The sequence below is a fragment of the Salvelinus fontinalis genome, chromosome 6 (genome assembly GCF_029448725.1).
Source record: "Salvelinus fontinalis isolate EN_2023a chromosome 6, ASM2944872v1, whole genome shotgun sequence".
In the NCBI taxonomy this organism is placed as follows: Eukaryota; Metazoa; Chordata; class Actinopteri; order Salmoniformes; family Salmonidae; genus Salvelinus; species Salvelinus fontinalis.
Window position 1 is genome coordinate 1,251,177 of NC_074670.1, and position 14,615 is coordinate 1,265,791.

General features: G+C 46.8%; 1 protein-coding gene across 1 annotated transcript in view; it reads left to right on the forward strand.

The window, feature by feature from the left end:
- Window positions 1-413: 413 nt before the first annotated feature.
- Window positions 414-14,615, forward strand: part of taf2 (TAF2 RNA polymerase II, TATA box binding protein (TBP)-associated factor) — a 48,580-nt gene continuing 34,378 nt past the window's right edge. The window contains exons 1-12 of the mRNA XM_055924566.1: window positions 414-640; window positions 783-837; window positions 2,021-2,181; window positions 2,525-2,643; window positions 2,967-3,108; window positions 3,678-3,909; window positions 4,958-5,142; window positions 5,618-5,731; window positions 8,360-8,459; window positions 10,525-10,610; window positions 11,891-12,026; window positions 12,749-12,903. Coding sequence (XP_055780541.1) covers window positions 576-640; window positions 783-837; window positions 2,021-2,181; window positions 2,525-2,643; window positions 2,967-3,108; window positions 3,678-3,909; window positions 4,958-5,142; window positions 5,618-5,731; window positions 8,360-8,459; window positions 10,525-10,610; window positions 11,891-12,026; window positions 12,749-12,903 — 1,550 coding nt within the window. The 5' untranslated portion in view covers window positions 414-575. The remainder of the gene's footprint in view (window positions 641-782; window positions 838-2,020; window positions 2,182-2,524; window positions 2,644-2,966; window positions 3,109-3,677; window positions 3,910-4,957; window positions 5,143-5,617; window positions 5,732-8,359; window positions 8,460-10,524; window positions 10,611-11,890; window positions 12,027-12,748; window positions 12,904-14,615) is intronic.

Sequence of the window (14,615 nt, forward strand, 5' to 3'; positions counted from 1 at the left end):
GTCCAGTTGGTGGCGGTAATGCACCTTTTGGTTGTCAACCGCCATTTTAAAATCACAAAACATGAAGAAGAACTTTGAGCGGTTGGTCGGACGGAGAGGATATTGTTGGATGTTTTTGGAACTCAACATTGACAAAAATGCTCATTTGAAGCAGAATTGATTCTTGAAAAGCTGAATGATAGTCTTTGGTAGCGTGCATATCTGGAAAATGCGTTTGAGACAATGATAGCATTGCACAGACAGCCGGCGGGGAAGAATGGCTGAAAGTGTTGTGTTAACGTTGGCTGTTAACTAGCTAACGTTAGCACTAGCCAACTGACTAACGTTAGCTAGCTAAATCGCCACATTCACTGCGCATGAACTCATTACATTTGGGATTTATTAGGACTGGAAATATAGCTAGCTAGCAAGATAGTCGCTTAAATGATTACAGTTGTCTTACAATATTTAATGCGTGGAAAGCCTTGAGCATCACTGGTGCTTTCTTTGTGGATACAGGAAGAACTTTCCAGTCCACACGACCATCGCGTCAAACCCGTAGTTAACGAACATGATCAAATTCATATACCGTATCAATGCATGAAATCAAGATGAACCGGAAGAAGGACAAGGGATTTGAGAGCCCGCGGCCTTTTAAATTATAAGTATTTTCTATTACCTTTGGCTTAGTTAGCTGTGCACACACGTTTGTCCTTAAGTTATTACTTGGCACATTATACAATACTGTAGCGACGTTCTTCCTCAATGTGTTAACCTGTTATATGTCATGTTTATTCCTACACGACTCACCAGGTTGTCTGCATCAACAACATCAACTTCCAAAGAAAGTCTGTGATTGTAAGTGACGTTATATCGTAGTAAATATATTCGTTAGCTATAGTTCCCCCAAGTACCCGCAATAAAATGCTGTTTTTCATCACCATCACTTAGGCTAAATCCCGGTTGTTGTATCTGTAGAACCTAGCTGTAGACTATATCCCTGTTGTATCTGTAGAACCTAGCTGTAGACTATATCCCTGTTGTATCTGTAGAAGCTAGCTGTAGACTATATCCCTGTTGTATCTGTAGAACCTAGCTGTAGGCTATATCCATGTTGTATCGGTAGAACCTAGCTGTAGGCTATATCCCTGTTGTATCGGTAGAACCTAGCTGTAGGCTATATCCCTGTTGTATCTGTAGAACCTAGCTGTAGACTATATCCCTGTTGTTGTATCTGTAGAACCTAGCTGTAGGCTATATCCCTGTTGTATCTGTAGAACCTAGCTGTAGACTATATCCCTGTTGTATCTGTAGAACCTAGCTGTAGACTATATCCCTGTTGTATCTGTAGAACCTAGCTGTAGACTATATCCCTGTTGTATCTGTAGAACCTAGCTGTAGACTATATCCCTGTTGTATCTGTAGAACCTAGCTGTAGACTATATCCCTGTTGTATCTGTAGAACCTAGCTGTAGACTATATCCCTGTTGTATCTGTAGAACCTAGCTGTAGACTATATCCCTGTTGTATCTGTAGAACCTAGCTGTAGACTATATCCCTGTTGTATCTGTAGAACCTAGCTGTAGACTATATCCCTGTTGTTGTATCTGTAGAACCTAGCTGTAGACTATACCCCTGTTGTTGTATCTGTAGAACCTAGCTGTAGACTATATCCATGTTGTATCTGTAGAACCTAGCTGTAGACTATACCCCTGTTGTTGTATCTGTAGAACCTAGCTGTAGACTATATCCATGTTGTATCTGTAGAACCTAGCTGTAGACTATATCCCTGTTGTATCTGTAGAACCTAGCTGTAGACTATATCCCTGTTGTATCTGTAGAACCTAGCTGTAGACTATATCCCTGTTGTATCTGTAGAACCTAGCTGTAGACTATATCCCTGTTGTATCTGTAGAACCTAGCTGTAGGCTATATCCCTGTTGTATCTGTAGAACCTAGCTGTAGACTATATCCCTGTTGTATCTGTAGAACCGGTCTAGTTTCTCATCCTTGTCAACTGACACACCCCTCTATTTGACAGGGCTTTGTGGAGCTGACCATCTTCCCAACTGTGGTCAACCTGAACCGGATCAAACTCAACAGCAAGCAGTGCAGGATCTACAGGGTCCGAGTCAACGACCTGGAAGCACCATTCATTTACAATGACCCTACTCTAGAGGTCTGCCACCACGAGTCCAAGCAGTAAGTATTGTCCTCATACACACATAGTCTAGTATTCATAACTCTCCATGAAGGAAACAGAAAACAACAGAACATCTCATCCTCCAATGTTCTTCTTTCTGATGTTTTCACAAGAAACAATGACTGTGATATGTGGTTGTTTTATCGACCTTAGTGGAAGGCACACTAAGTTGCTCTGGACAAGAGTGCCTGCTAAATTACATAAATGTATGTAAAGTGGAGGGAGGAGGACAGGAGGAATAAAGGAGAAGACTTGAGTCACCCCTGTATTACACAGCTACTTTCATAACACTGACTTGCAGTAAGTCCTCCCCTCTTCCTCTCTCTGCCCTTTCCCTTGCAGGAGGAACCTGAACTATTTCTCCAGTGCCTACACAGCAGCAGTCAGTGCCGTGGACCCAGATGCTGGACACGGCGAGCTGGTCATCAAAGTCCCCTCGGAGCTGTGGAAGCAGGGAGACGGTAATACAGAGCCTCGTCTTGTTCCAGTGAAATGTTGTCTCTGAATTGGGTTCATCTATATTATGACCTTTGGTGAATGACTGACCTCCGTTGCATCTGACTCATCTGAGTCTTGGCTCTGTAGTTTGAATATAAAGGTTCAAGGTGTATTCTGATAGCCTGGTTGGTCCTAGATCTGTTTATATAGTACCAATACACCTGGACCCAGGCTAATGTCCTGCAATGCTCTTAGCTTAATGCATAGCATCAGAAGCTTTAAAGTATTGTTTATGTACAATTGAACTTAGTGCCCTGTAGATAATTGACTGTTTGTATGTCTTCAGAGATGAATGTGCTGAAGGTGTACATCGAGTTCTCTCTGGACCAGCCTAAAGGAGGCCTTCACTTTGTGGTGCCTGACGTAGAGGGGAGCATGGCTGAGAGAGGAGCACACGTCTTCTCCTTCGGATACCAGAACTCCACAAGGTGGGGAGGGAGACGTTGATGGATGTCATATTCAGACTTTTATTCTCTGTGCTGTCTACGCTGGTCTAGTGTCTCTCTTTCTCCTCTATCTTCTCTTTCTCTCTGTCATTCTCTCTCTCTCTCTCTCTCTGTTCTCTGTCATTCTCTCTCTCCACTGTCCTCTTTTTCTCTGTCATTCTCTCTCTATCTCTCTCTCTCTCCCTGTTCTCTGTCATTCTCTCTCTCTCCACTCTCCTCTTTCTGTCATTCTCTCTCTCTCTCTCCCTGTTCTCTGTCATTCTCTCTCTCCACTGTCCTCTTTTTCTCTGTCATTCTCTCTATCTCTCTCTCTCCCTGTTCTCTGTCATTCTCTCTCTCTCCACTCTTTCTCTCTGTCATTCTCTATCTCTCTCTCTGTCATTCTCTATCTCTCTCCTCGCTCTCTGTCATTCTCTATCTCTCTGTTCTCTGTCTCTCTGTCATTCTCTCTCATCTCCTCCATGTAATACTATCAGATATGTTGTCACAAGCCTCATCCTTCCTTGCTCCTTGACTAGCTACACTCTTGTCCACCGGTCTTCCTCTCCCAGGTTCTGGTTCCCCTGTGTGGACTCGTACTCTGAGCTGTGCACCTGGAAGCTGGAGTTCACAGTGGATGCCTCTATGGTGGCTGTGTCCTGTGGGGACTTGGTAGAGACGGTCTACACCCATGACATGAGGAAGAAGACCTTCCACTACGTCCTCCCCATCCCCACCGCCGCTTCCAACATCTCACTGTCTGTCGGGCCCTTTGAGATCCTGGTCGACCCCTACATGCATGAGGTACTGTGTGTCTGTGGAAAAGTATTGCTTAGAAACCCAGCATTACCCACCACAATGTATTTAGTAGAAGCCCATAGTGTTCTGAAAGGAGAATGTATTTAGTAGAAGCCAGTAGGGTGTTGTGAAAGGAGAATGTATTTAGTAGAAGCCAGTAGGGTGTTGTGAAAGGAGAATGGATTTAGTAGAAGCCAGTGGGGTGTTGTGAAAGGAGAATGGATTTAGTAGAAGCTAGTAGAGAATAGAGGTAGGCAACCATGGAGGGTAAAATATGTTGACATATACACTGAGTGTACAAAACATTAGGAACACCTTCGTCGGGGCATCTACTCTACAAGGTGTCGGAAAGTGTTCCACAGGGATGCTGGCCCATGTTGACTCCAATGCTTCCCACAGTTGTGTCCAGTTGGCTGGATGTCCTTTGGGTGGTGGACCGTTCTTCTTGATCCACACGGGAAACTGTTGTGCGTGTGGAAAAACCCAGCAGCATTGCAGTTCCTGACATAAATCGGTGCGCCTGGCACCTACTACCATACCCTGTTCAAAGGCACTTTAATCTTTTGTCTTGCCCATTCCCCCTCTGCATGACACACATACACAATCCTTGTCTCAAGGCTTAAAAATCCTTCTTTAACCTGTCTCCTGCCCTTCATCTACACGGATTGAAGTGAATTTAACAAAGTGACATCAGTAAGGGATCATATCTTTCACCTGTATTCACCTGGTCAGGCTATGTCATGGAAATAGCAGGTGTTCCTAATGTTTTGACCACTCGGTGTATATTTTAAGCAGATTTTCTTTCCACCTACGACCACTAGGTGGAGAATGACTCATTATACTCTGTTGTTTGAAGAAGCTTCAAGGATGTGTGAATCAGTCTAGGAACCCGGCGTGCTATGCTGACATATTGTCCAAGATGGTTCTCTTCAAACATACGTTTTGATAGAATAGAATACAACAGAAACAGAATAAGTGTACCCCCCCCCCCCAGAGGGAACTTCTGTAATGTTGCTGTGTTGACACCTTTTAAAGATACGTTTCCTTTTCCCAGGTGACCCACTTCTGTTTGCCCCAGCTCCTGCCCCTGTTGAAACACTCCATGTCCTACCTGCATGAGATCTTTGAGTTCTACGAGGAGATCCTGACCTGTCGATATCCTTACTCCTGCTTCAAGACTGTGTTTGTGGACGAGGCCTACGTCCAGGTGTCTTCCTACGCGTCCATGAGCATCTTCAGGTGGCTACAGTCTCTAGTCCCGATACAGTTCTTTATGTGGCTTTACTCTCCATCAACAACACATTTGTACTTTAGAACGATGTTTCGCAACGTTTGGATATTTACATCGTATTGTGGAAACTTCTCACTGTTTGTTTTAACGTCTGACATTTTCCACAAGTTTGTCACTGAAAATAGTTTGATTTAGAACTATTACGTCAATATTTACTCTGTTAAGACCCTGCACCTCAGGTGCTTTTGCAGTTTCCCTCTGGGGACAAAGAACAGCTCTCCTCATCCATTCATTTCTCGCTTTCACTTTTCATAATGCTGACTTGTTTTGGCACAAGTCAAACTGAACATGGTTTTTCTTCTCCCTTACCCCTCTCCCCCCGCTCTCTCCCTCTCACCCCGCTCGCTCTCCCTTCTCTCTCTCTCTTGCCCCCCTCTCTCTCTCTTGCCCCCGTCCCCTGTCTCTCTTCCTCTCTCCGCTCAGTACTAATCTGCTCCACAGTGCCCTGATCATAGACCAGACCCCCCTGACCAGACAGTGTTTAGCTCAGGCTCTGGCCCAGCAGTTCTTTGGCTGCTTCATCTCCAGGATGTCCTGGTGAGTAACGTCCTGAGTAATACCAGACGGGTTATAGTGGTGGAGCAGCCTACAGGTACTGAGTAATACCAGACGGGTTATAGTGGTGGAGCAGCCTACAGGTACTGAGTAATACCAGACGGATTATAGTGGTGGAGCAGCCTACAGGTACTGAGTAATACCAGACGGGTAATAGTGGAGCAGCCTACAGGTACTGAGTAATACCAGACGGGTTATAGTGGTGGAGCAGCCTACAGCTACTGAGTAATACCAGACAGGTTATAGTGGTGGAGCCTACAGGTACTGAGTAATACCAGACGGGTTATAGTGGTGGAGCAGCCTACAGGTACTGAGTAATACCAGATGGATTATAGTGGTGGAGCAGCCTACAGGTACTGAGTAATACCAGACGGATTTTAGTGATGGTGCAGCCTACAGGTACTGAGTAATACCAGACGGGTTATAGTGGTGGAGCAGCCTACAGGTACGGAGTAATACCAGATGGATTATAGTGGTGGAGCAGCCTACAGGTACTGAGTAATACCAGACGGATTTTAGTGATGGTGCAGCCTACAGGTACTGAGTAATACCAGACGGGTTATAGTGGTGGAGCAGCCTACAGGTACTGAGTAATACCAGACAGGTTATAGTGGTGGAGCAGCCTACAGGTACTGAGTAATACCAGATGGGTTATAGTGGTGGAGCAGCCTACAGGTACTGAGTAATACCAGACAGGTTATAGTGGTGGAGCAGCCTACAGGTACTGAGTAATACCAGACGGGTTATAGTGGTGGAGCAGCCTACAGGTACTGAGTAATACCAGACTGGTTATGGTGGTGGAGCAGCCTACAGGTACTGAGTAATACCAGACGGATTATAGTGGAGTGGTGGAGCAGCCTACAGAGACCACTCACACACACACACACACACACACACACACACACACACACACACACACACACACACACACACACACACACACACACACACACACACACACACACACACACACACACACACACACACACACACATTCTCACACACACACACACACACACATTCTCACACACACACATTCTCACACACACACACTCTCACACACACACACTCTCACACACAGACACACACACATTCTCACACACACACACACACACACATTCTCACACACACACATTCTCACACACACATTCTCACACACACACATTCTCACACACACACATTCTCACACACACACATTCTCTCACACACACACACACACACACACACACACACACACACACACACACACACACACACACACACACACACACACACACACACACACATCAAACGTAAGAAGCACTCCTGGTTCAACCTAGGAGCTCGTCGGTGGCCAAGGAGCTCGTCGGTGGCCAAGGAGCTCGTCGGTGTTATTTGGAATTGTTGTTTCCTAAGAATAGCGTGGTAACCGTGGGTTCCTATCCAGATTTCTAGAAGTCAAGTACAGAGAGGTTACTGAAATTATATTTCATCATTGTATTCAGTACCAGGCAGGAATTGAGCAAAGCTTTGGCATAGCTGAGAGTGTCCCAGTATGATGAATCTGTGTTTGTGTTTGGCAACGTGTCTACAGCCGAGGGGGGGTGGGACTCTTGGCAAAAGTGCGACTGCTGTCAGTTGTGGAGGCTGAGGTTTCACGACGGCTTCAAAGGATCCCTGCAAACAATGGACCCCCTGTCTTATTAAGTGTTTAAAACTAAGTCAGATGTGGAAGCTCCACTTAGTCTTATTTATGTGTCTTGTATTAAAAAGCCACAGTTGTGTAAGACCACAGAGAAATCAAATAGGCCTTTCTCTTTTTGATACGGAGACCCAGTCACCTGCTTGCAATTAATCTTGTGGTTTCATTTCTTTTCAAGCCTGTAATTGAAGTCAGCTTGTTTTCTGAAACTGAGCTCGTATCCAGCTTGTAAAGAGAGGTTTAGCACTTTCTGTGTGTTACACATTTTCACAGGATTTCATCTCATTACATGAAGCTACGGCCAGTATTCATTAAATTAGTCTGAGTTAAAAACCACCATGGTTGAATAAAGTATATTGTTTCTCTTTTTTTATGCAATAAAAGGTAAGTTAGTAAACGTCTGCCAAACTGGTTAAAATGACGTTGTTCCGGCCGGTCGCCTCGCCTGTCTGGCCGGTCGCCTGGAGGGGTCTCCTTACCGGTCGCCTGGCGGGGTCTCCTTGCCGGTCGCCTGGAGGGGTCTCCTTGCCGGTCGCCTGGAGGGGTCTCCTTGCCGGTCGCCTGGAGGGGTCTCCTTGCCGGTCGCCTGGAGGGGTCTCCTTGCCGGTCGCCTGGAGGGGTCTCCTTGCCGGTCGCCTGGAGGGGTCTCCTTGCCGGTCGCCTGGAGGGGTCTCCTTACCGGTCGCCTGGCGGGGTCTCCTTGCCGGTCGCCTGGAGGGGTCTCCTTGCCGGTCGCCTGGAGGGGTCTCCTTGCCGGTCGCCTGGAGGGGTCTCCTTGCCGGTCGCCTGGAGGGGTCTCCTTGCCGGTCGCCTGGAGGGGTCTCCTTGCCGGTCGCCTGGAGGGGTCTCCTTGCCGGTCGCCTGGAGGGGTCTCCTTGCCGGTCGCCTGGAGGGGTCTCCTTACCTGTTGTCTGGTCTGTGTTCTGTAGGGCTGATGAGTGGGTGCTGAAGGGGATCTCTGGCTACATCTATGGTCTGTACCTGAAGAAGACCTTTGGAGTGAATCAGTACCGCCACTGGATCAAAGAGGTAAAGGGTGAACCAGAACCTCCACTGGATCAAAGAGGTAGGGGGTGAACCAGAACCTCCACTGGATCAAAGAGGTAGGGGGGTGAACCAGAACCTCCACTGGATCAAAGAGGTAGGGGGGTGAACCAGAACCTCCACTGGATCAAAGAGGTAGGAGTGAACCAGAACCTCCACTGGATCAAAGAGGTAGGAGTGAACCAGAACCTCCACTGGCTCAAAGAGGTAGGAGTGAACCAGAACCTCCACTGGCTCAAAGAGGTAGGGGGTGAACCAGAACCTCCACTGGATCAAAGAGGTAGGGGGGTGAACCAGAACCTCCACTGGATCAAAGAGGTAGGGGGGTGAACCAGAACCTCCACTGGATCAAAGAGGTAGGGGGGTGAACCAGAACCTCCACTGGATCAAAGAGGTAGGGGTTGAACCAGTACCGCCACTGGATCAAAGAGGTAGGGGGTGAACCAGTACCTCCACTGGATCAAAGAGGTAAGGGGTGAACCAGTACCGCCACTGGATCAAAGAGGTAGGGGGTGAACCAGAACCTCCACTGGATCAAAGAGGTAGGGGGTGAACCAGAACCTCCACTGGATCAAAGAGGTAGGGGGGTGAACCAGAACCTCCACTGGATCAAAGAGGTAGGGGGGTGAACCAGAACCTCCACTGGATCAAAGAGGTAGGGGGGTGAAGCAGAACCTCCACTGGATCAAAGAGGTAGGGGGGTGAACCAGAACCTCCACTGGATCAAAGAGGTAAGGGGTGAACCAGTACCTCCACTGGATCAAAGAGGTAGGGGGTGAACCAGTACCTCCACTGGATCAAAGAGGTAGGGGGTGAACCAGTACCGCCACTGGACAAGAGACACTGCATCTCAGTGCAAGAGGTGTCACTGCAGTCCCTGGTTCGAATCCAGGCTGCATCACATCCGGCCGTGATTGGGAGTCCCATAGGGCGGCGCACAATTGGCCCAGCGTCGTTGGGGTTTTGGCCAGGGTAGACCGTCACTGTAAATAAGAATTTGTTCTTAACTGACTTGCCTAGTTAAATAAAGGTTAAATAAAAAAAAATACAAATATAGGGAATAGGTTATGCTGGTCCCACTCTGCCAAATAAACACACAACTATATTGGTTATGCTGGTCCCACTCTGCTAAATAAACACATTACTATATTGGTTATGCTGGTCCCACTCTGCTAAATAAACACACAACTATATTGGTTATGTTGGTCCCACTCTGCTAAATAAACACACAACTATATTGGTTATGCTGGTCCCACTCTGCTAAATAAACACACAACTATATTGGTAATGCTGGTCCCACTCTGCTAAATAAACACACAACTATATTGGTAATGCTGGTCCCACTCTGCTAAATAAAAACATTACTATATTGGTTATGCTGGTCCCACTCTGCTAAATAAAAACATTACTATATTGGTAATGCTGGTCCCACTCTGCTAAATAAAAACATTACTATATTGGTTATGTTGGTCCCACTCTGCTAAATAAAAACATTACTATATTGGTTATGTTGGTCCCACTCTGCTAAATAAACACATGACTATATTGGTTATGCTGGTCCCACTCTGCTAAATAAAAACATTACTATATTGGTTATGTTGGTCCCACTCTGCTAAATAAAAACATTACTATATTGGTTATGCTGGTCCCACTCTGCTAAATAAAAACATTACTATATTGGTTATGTTGGTCCCACTCTGCTAAATAAAAACATTACTATATTGGTTATGCTGGTCCCACTCTGCTAAATAAAAACATTACTATATTGGTTATGTTGGTCCCACTCTGCTAAATAAAAACATTACTATATTGGTTATGCTGGTCCCACTCTGCTAAATAAAAACATTACTATATTGGTTATGTTGGTCCCACTCTGCTAAATAAACACACAACTATATTGGTTATGTTGGTCCCACTCTGCTAAATAAACACATAACTATATTGGTTATGCTGGTCCCACTCTGCTAAATAAACACATGACTATATTGGTAATGCTGGTCCCACTCTGCTAAATAAACACATGACTTAATGAAGTGTGGTTTTCTCTCAGGAACTGGACAAGATGGTGGAGTATGAGCTGAAGATGGGAGGAGTTCTCTTACACCCGACCTTCGGTGGAGGCAAAGACAAGGACAAGTGAGAGCAAGCTCCCTGTTGGTTTCAAAGGTCATTTAACATGGCTGATGTATTGCATGAGAACCACCTACTTTCAGTGTCAACACACTTTGATATGTGGCTCCAATGAGGGGGATGAATCTGTTTTCTGTTATAAACTGGGTGGTTCCACCCCCTGAATGCTGATTGGCTGACAGCCGTGATATGTCAGACCGTATACCTTTTGGTACGACAAAACATGTATTTTTACTGCTCTAATTACGTTGGTAACCAGTTTATAACAGCACTAAGGCACCTCTGGGGTTTGTGGTATATGGCCAATATACCACGGCTAAGGGCTGTGTCCAGGCACTCCGTGTTGCGTCGTGCCTAAGAACAGCCCTTAGCCGTGGTGTATTGGCCATATACCACAAACCCCCTGGTGCCTTATTGCTTAAACAACCTCTTACTTTCAGTGTCAACACACTTTGATTTGTGTCGCCAATAAGGAGGATGAATGTGTTGTCTGTTCTACTAGTCTACAACCACCTAGTAGCAAGTAAATGACAGGTCAGACATTCCTGTTGCTACTGCTGTTGAGGGGTGTTGGTCTACAGGCCTGTATCTCTCACAGAGAAGTGGTGTTCTGGTTTTAAGTATCAACCTATATGCCGATGTGAAGATTTCCAACGGGAGAGTAAAGGAACAAGTGAAGAGTGGAGTTGATTCATTCCAGCCCAATAAACCGCTGGCACCATCTCAAGTGTTTGTCATAAATCAGACCTCTCTCTACACTCCTGGAGTGGGCTTGGAGAGCTATCGACACGTTATGCAAACACTTACGCCTGTCTGTGTACTGCCTGTCAATGACTTGGCTAGTAACTCCACGTTGTAGTTTATCTTAAAGATGCTACAGTTTACAAGCTGAGGAGATGGAGTGAGGTGTTGTTGAGAAGTAGTTTTTTTTCTGATCTTAATCTTCCTCCCTCTCTCTTTCTCCCTCCTCCCTCTCCTCTCTCTTTCTCCCTCCTCTCTCTCTCCTCTCTTTCTCCCCCCTCTCATCTCTCTCTCCTCATCCCTCACTCTTTCCCCCATCTCATCTCTCTCTCCATCCTTCACTCTCTCCCCCCTCTCATCTCTCTCTTCTCTCCCTCCTCTCTCTCTCTCTCCCTCCTCTCCCTCTCTCCTCTCTCTTTCTCCCTCCTCTCACTCTCCCCCCTCATCTCTCTCTCCTCATCCCTCCCTCTCTCCCCCCTCACCTCTCTCTCCTCATCCCTCACTCTCTCCCCCCTCCCTCTCATCTCTCTCTCTCCCTCTCTTAGTCCTACCCCTCACCTCCACTTCTCCATCAAGCACCCTCACACCCTGTCCTGGAAGTACTATAAGATGTTCCAGTGTAAAGCCCACCTGGTCATGAGGCTCATTGAGAACAGGATCAGCATGGAGTTCATGCTGCAGGTGAGTACTTTATAATCAATGTAATAATCCATCATCTAGTGTGCTGGTTCTGGTAAACATCTGTCTACACGTGAAGTCTAGTTGTTTAAACACTAATACCTACAGGGATTCAACACTAGAGTTTATTCATACTGAGTCTGGGTCATTCCAGTTCAACTACTAGCAGTTTCATGGAGGAAAGCATTTTCAATCCTCAAATCATTGGACTACAGATTCCAGCACTACACCAGATCCCAGCACTACATCAGATCCCAGTACAACATCAGATCCCAGCACTACATCAGATCCCGGCACTACATCAGATCCCAGCACTACATCAGATCCCAGCACTACATCAGATCCCAGCACTATACCAGATCCCAGCACTACATCAGATCCCAGCACTACATCAGATCCCAGCACCACACCAGATCCCAGCACCACATCAGATCCCAGTATCAGATCCCTGCACCAGATCCCAGCACTACATCAGATCCCAGCACTACATTAGATCCCAGCACTACATTGACTCTTCCCCTGTTCAGCTCCTGAGTGACCAGTACAGCGTCCTCGCAGAAGTACCAGTCACATGTGGAGTCAGATACATGAACTAGATGATTCTGTTTCCTATCTGCTAGGTGTTCAACAAGTTACTAAGCCTGGCCAGTACAGCGTCCTCGCAGAAGTACCAGACATGTGGAGTCAGATACATGAACTAGATGATTCTGTTTCCTATCTGCTAGGTGTTCAACAAGTTACTAAGCCTGGCCAGTACAGCGTCCTCGCAGAAGTACCAGTCACATATGTGGAGTCAGATGCTGGTATCCACCCACAGCTTCCTCAAGTCCATCTCCAACGTGTCGGGGAAGGACATAGGACCCCTCATCAAGCAGTGGGTGTATCCTTTCACCTGTCAATCATACCACTTGAGGGAGAGGTTGTAATGTGACTATAACACTGTAATAACAGATGAATAGTTAGGACATAGGACCCTCATCAAGCAGTGGGTGTGTCCTTTCAGCTCCCTCAGACTGGCCTGGTTAGAACACTAATGACTGACTGGCCTGGTTAGAACACTAAGGACTGACTGGCCTGGTTAGAACACTAACGACTGACTGGCCTGGTTAGAACACTAATGACTGACTGGCCTGGTTAGAACACTAAGGACTGACTGGCCTGGTTAGAACACTAATGACTGACTGGCCTGGTTAGAACACTAATGACTGACTGGCCTGGTTAGAACACTAAGGACTGACTGGCCTGGTTAGAACACTAATGACTGACTGGCCTGGTTAGAACACTAATGACTGACTGGCCTGGTTAGAACACTAAGGACTGACTGGCCTGGTTAGAACACTAAGGACTGACTGGCCTGGTTAGAACACTAAGGACTGACTGGCCTGGTTAGAACACTAACGACTGACTGGCCTGGTTGGAACACTAACGACTGACTGGCCTGGTTAGAACACTAAGGACTGACTGGCCTGGTTAGAACACTAAGGACTGACTGGCCTGGTTAGAACACTAACGACTGACTGGCCTGGTTAGAACACTAACGACTGACTGGCCTGGTTGGAACACTAACGACTGACTGGCCTGGTTAGAACACTAACGACTGACTGGCCTGGTTAGAACACTAACGACTGACTGGCCTGGTTAGAACACTAAGGACTGACTGGCCTGGTTAGAACACTAAGGACTGACTGGCCTGGTTAGAACACTAAGGACTGACTGGCCTGGTTAGAACACTAAGGACTGACTGGCCTGGTTAGAACACTAACGACTGACTGGCCTGGTTAGAACACTAATGACTGACTGGCCTGGTTAGAACACTAACGACTGACTGGCCTGGTTAGAACACTAACGACTGACTGGCCTGGTTAGAACACTAACGACTGACTGGCCTGGTTAGAACACTAATGACTGACTGGCCTGGTTAGAACACTAAGGACTGACTGGCCTGGTTAGAACACTAAGGACTGACTGGCCTGGTTGGAACACTAACGACTGACTGGCCTGGTTAGAACACTAAGGACTGACTGGCCTGGTTAGAACACTAATGACTGACTGGCCTGGTTAGAACACTAACGACTGACTGGCCTGGTTAGAACACTAACGACTGACTGGCCTGGTTAGAACACTAAGGACTGACTGGCCTGGTTAGAACACTAAGGACTGACTGGCCTGGTTAGAACACTAACGACTGACTGGCCTGGTTAGAACACTAACGACTGACTGGCCTGGTTAGAACACTAACGACTGACTGGCCTGGTTGGAACACTAAGGACTGACTGGCCTGGTTAGAACACTAAGGACTGACTGGCCTGGTTAGAACACTAAGGACTGACTGGCCTGGTTAGAACACTAACGACTGACTGGCCTGGTTAGAACACTAACGACTGACTGGCCTGGTTAGAACACTAACGACTGACTGGCCTGGTTAGAACACTAAGGACTGACTGGCCTGGTTAGAACACTAACGACTGACTGGCCTGGTTAGAACACTAACGACTGACTGGCCTGGTTAGAACACTAAGGACTGACTGGCCTGGTTAGAACACTAAGGACTGACTGGCCTGGTTAGAACACTAACGACTGACTGGCCTGGTT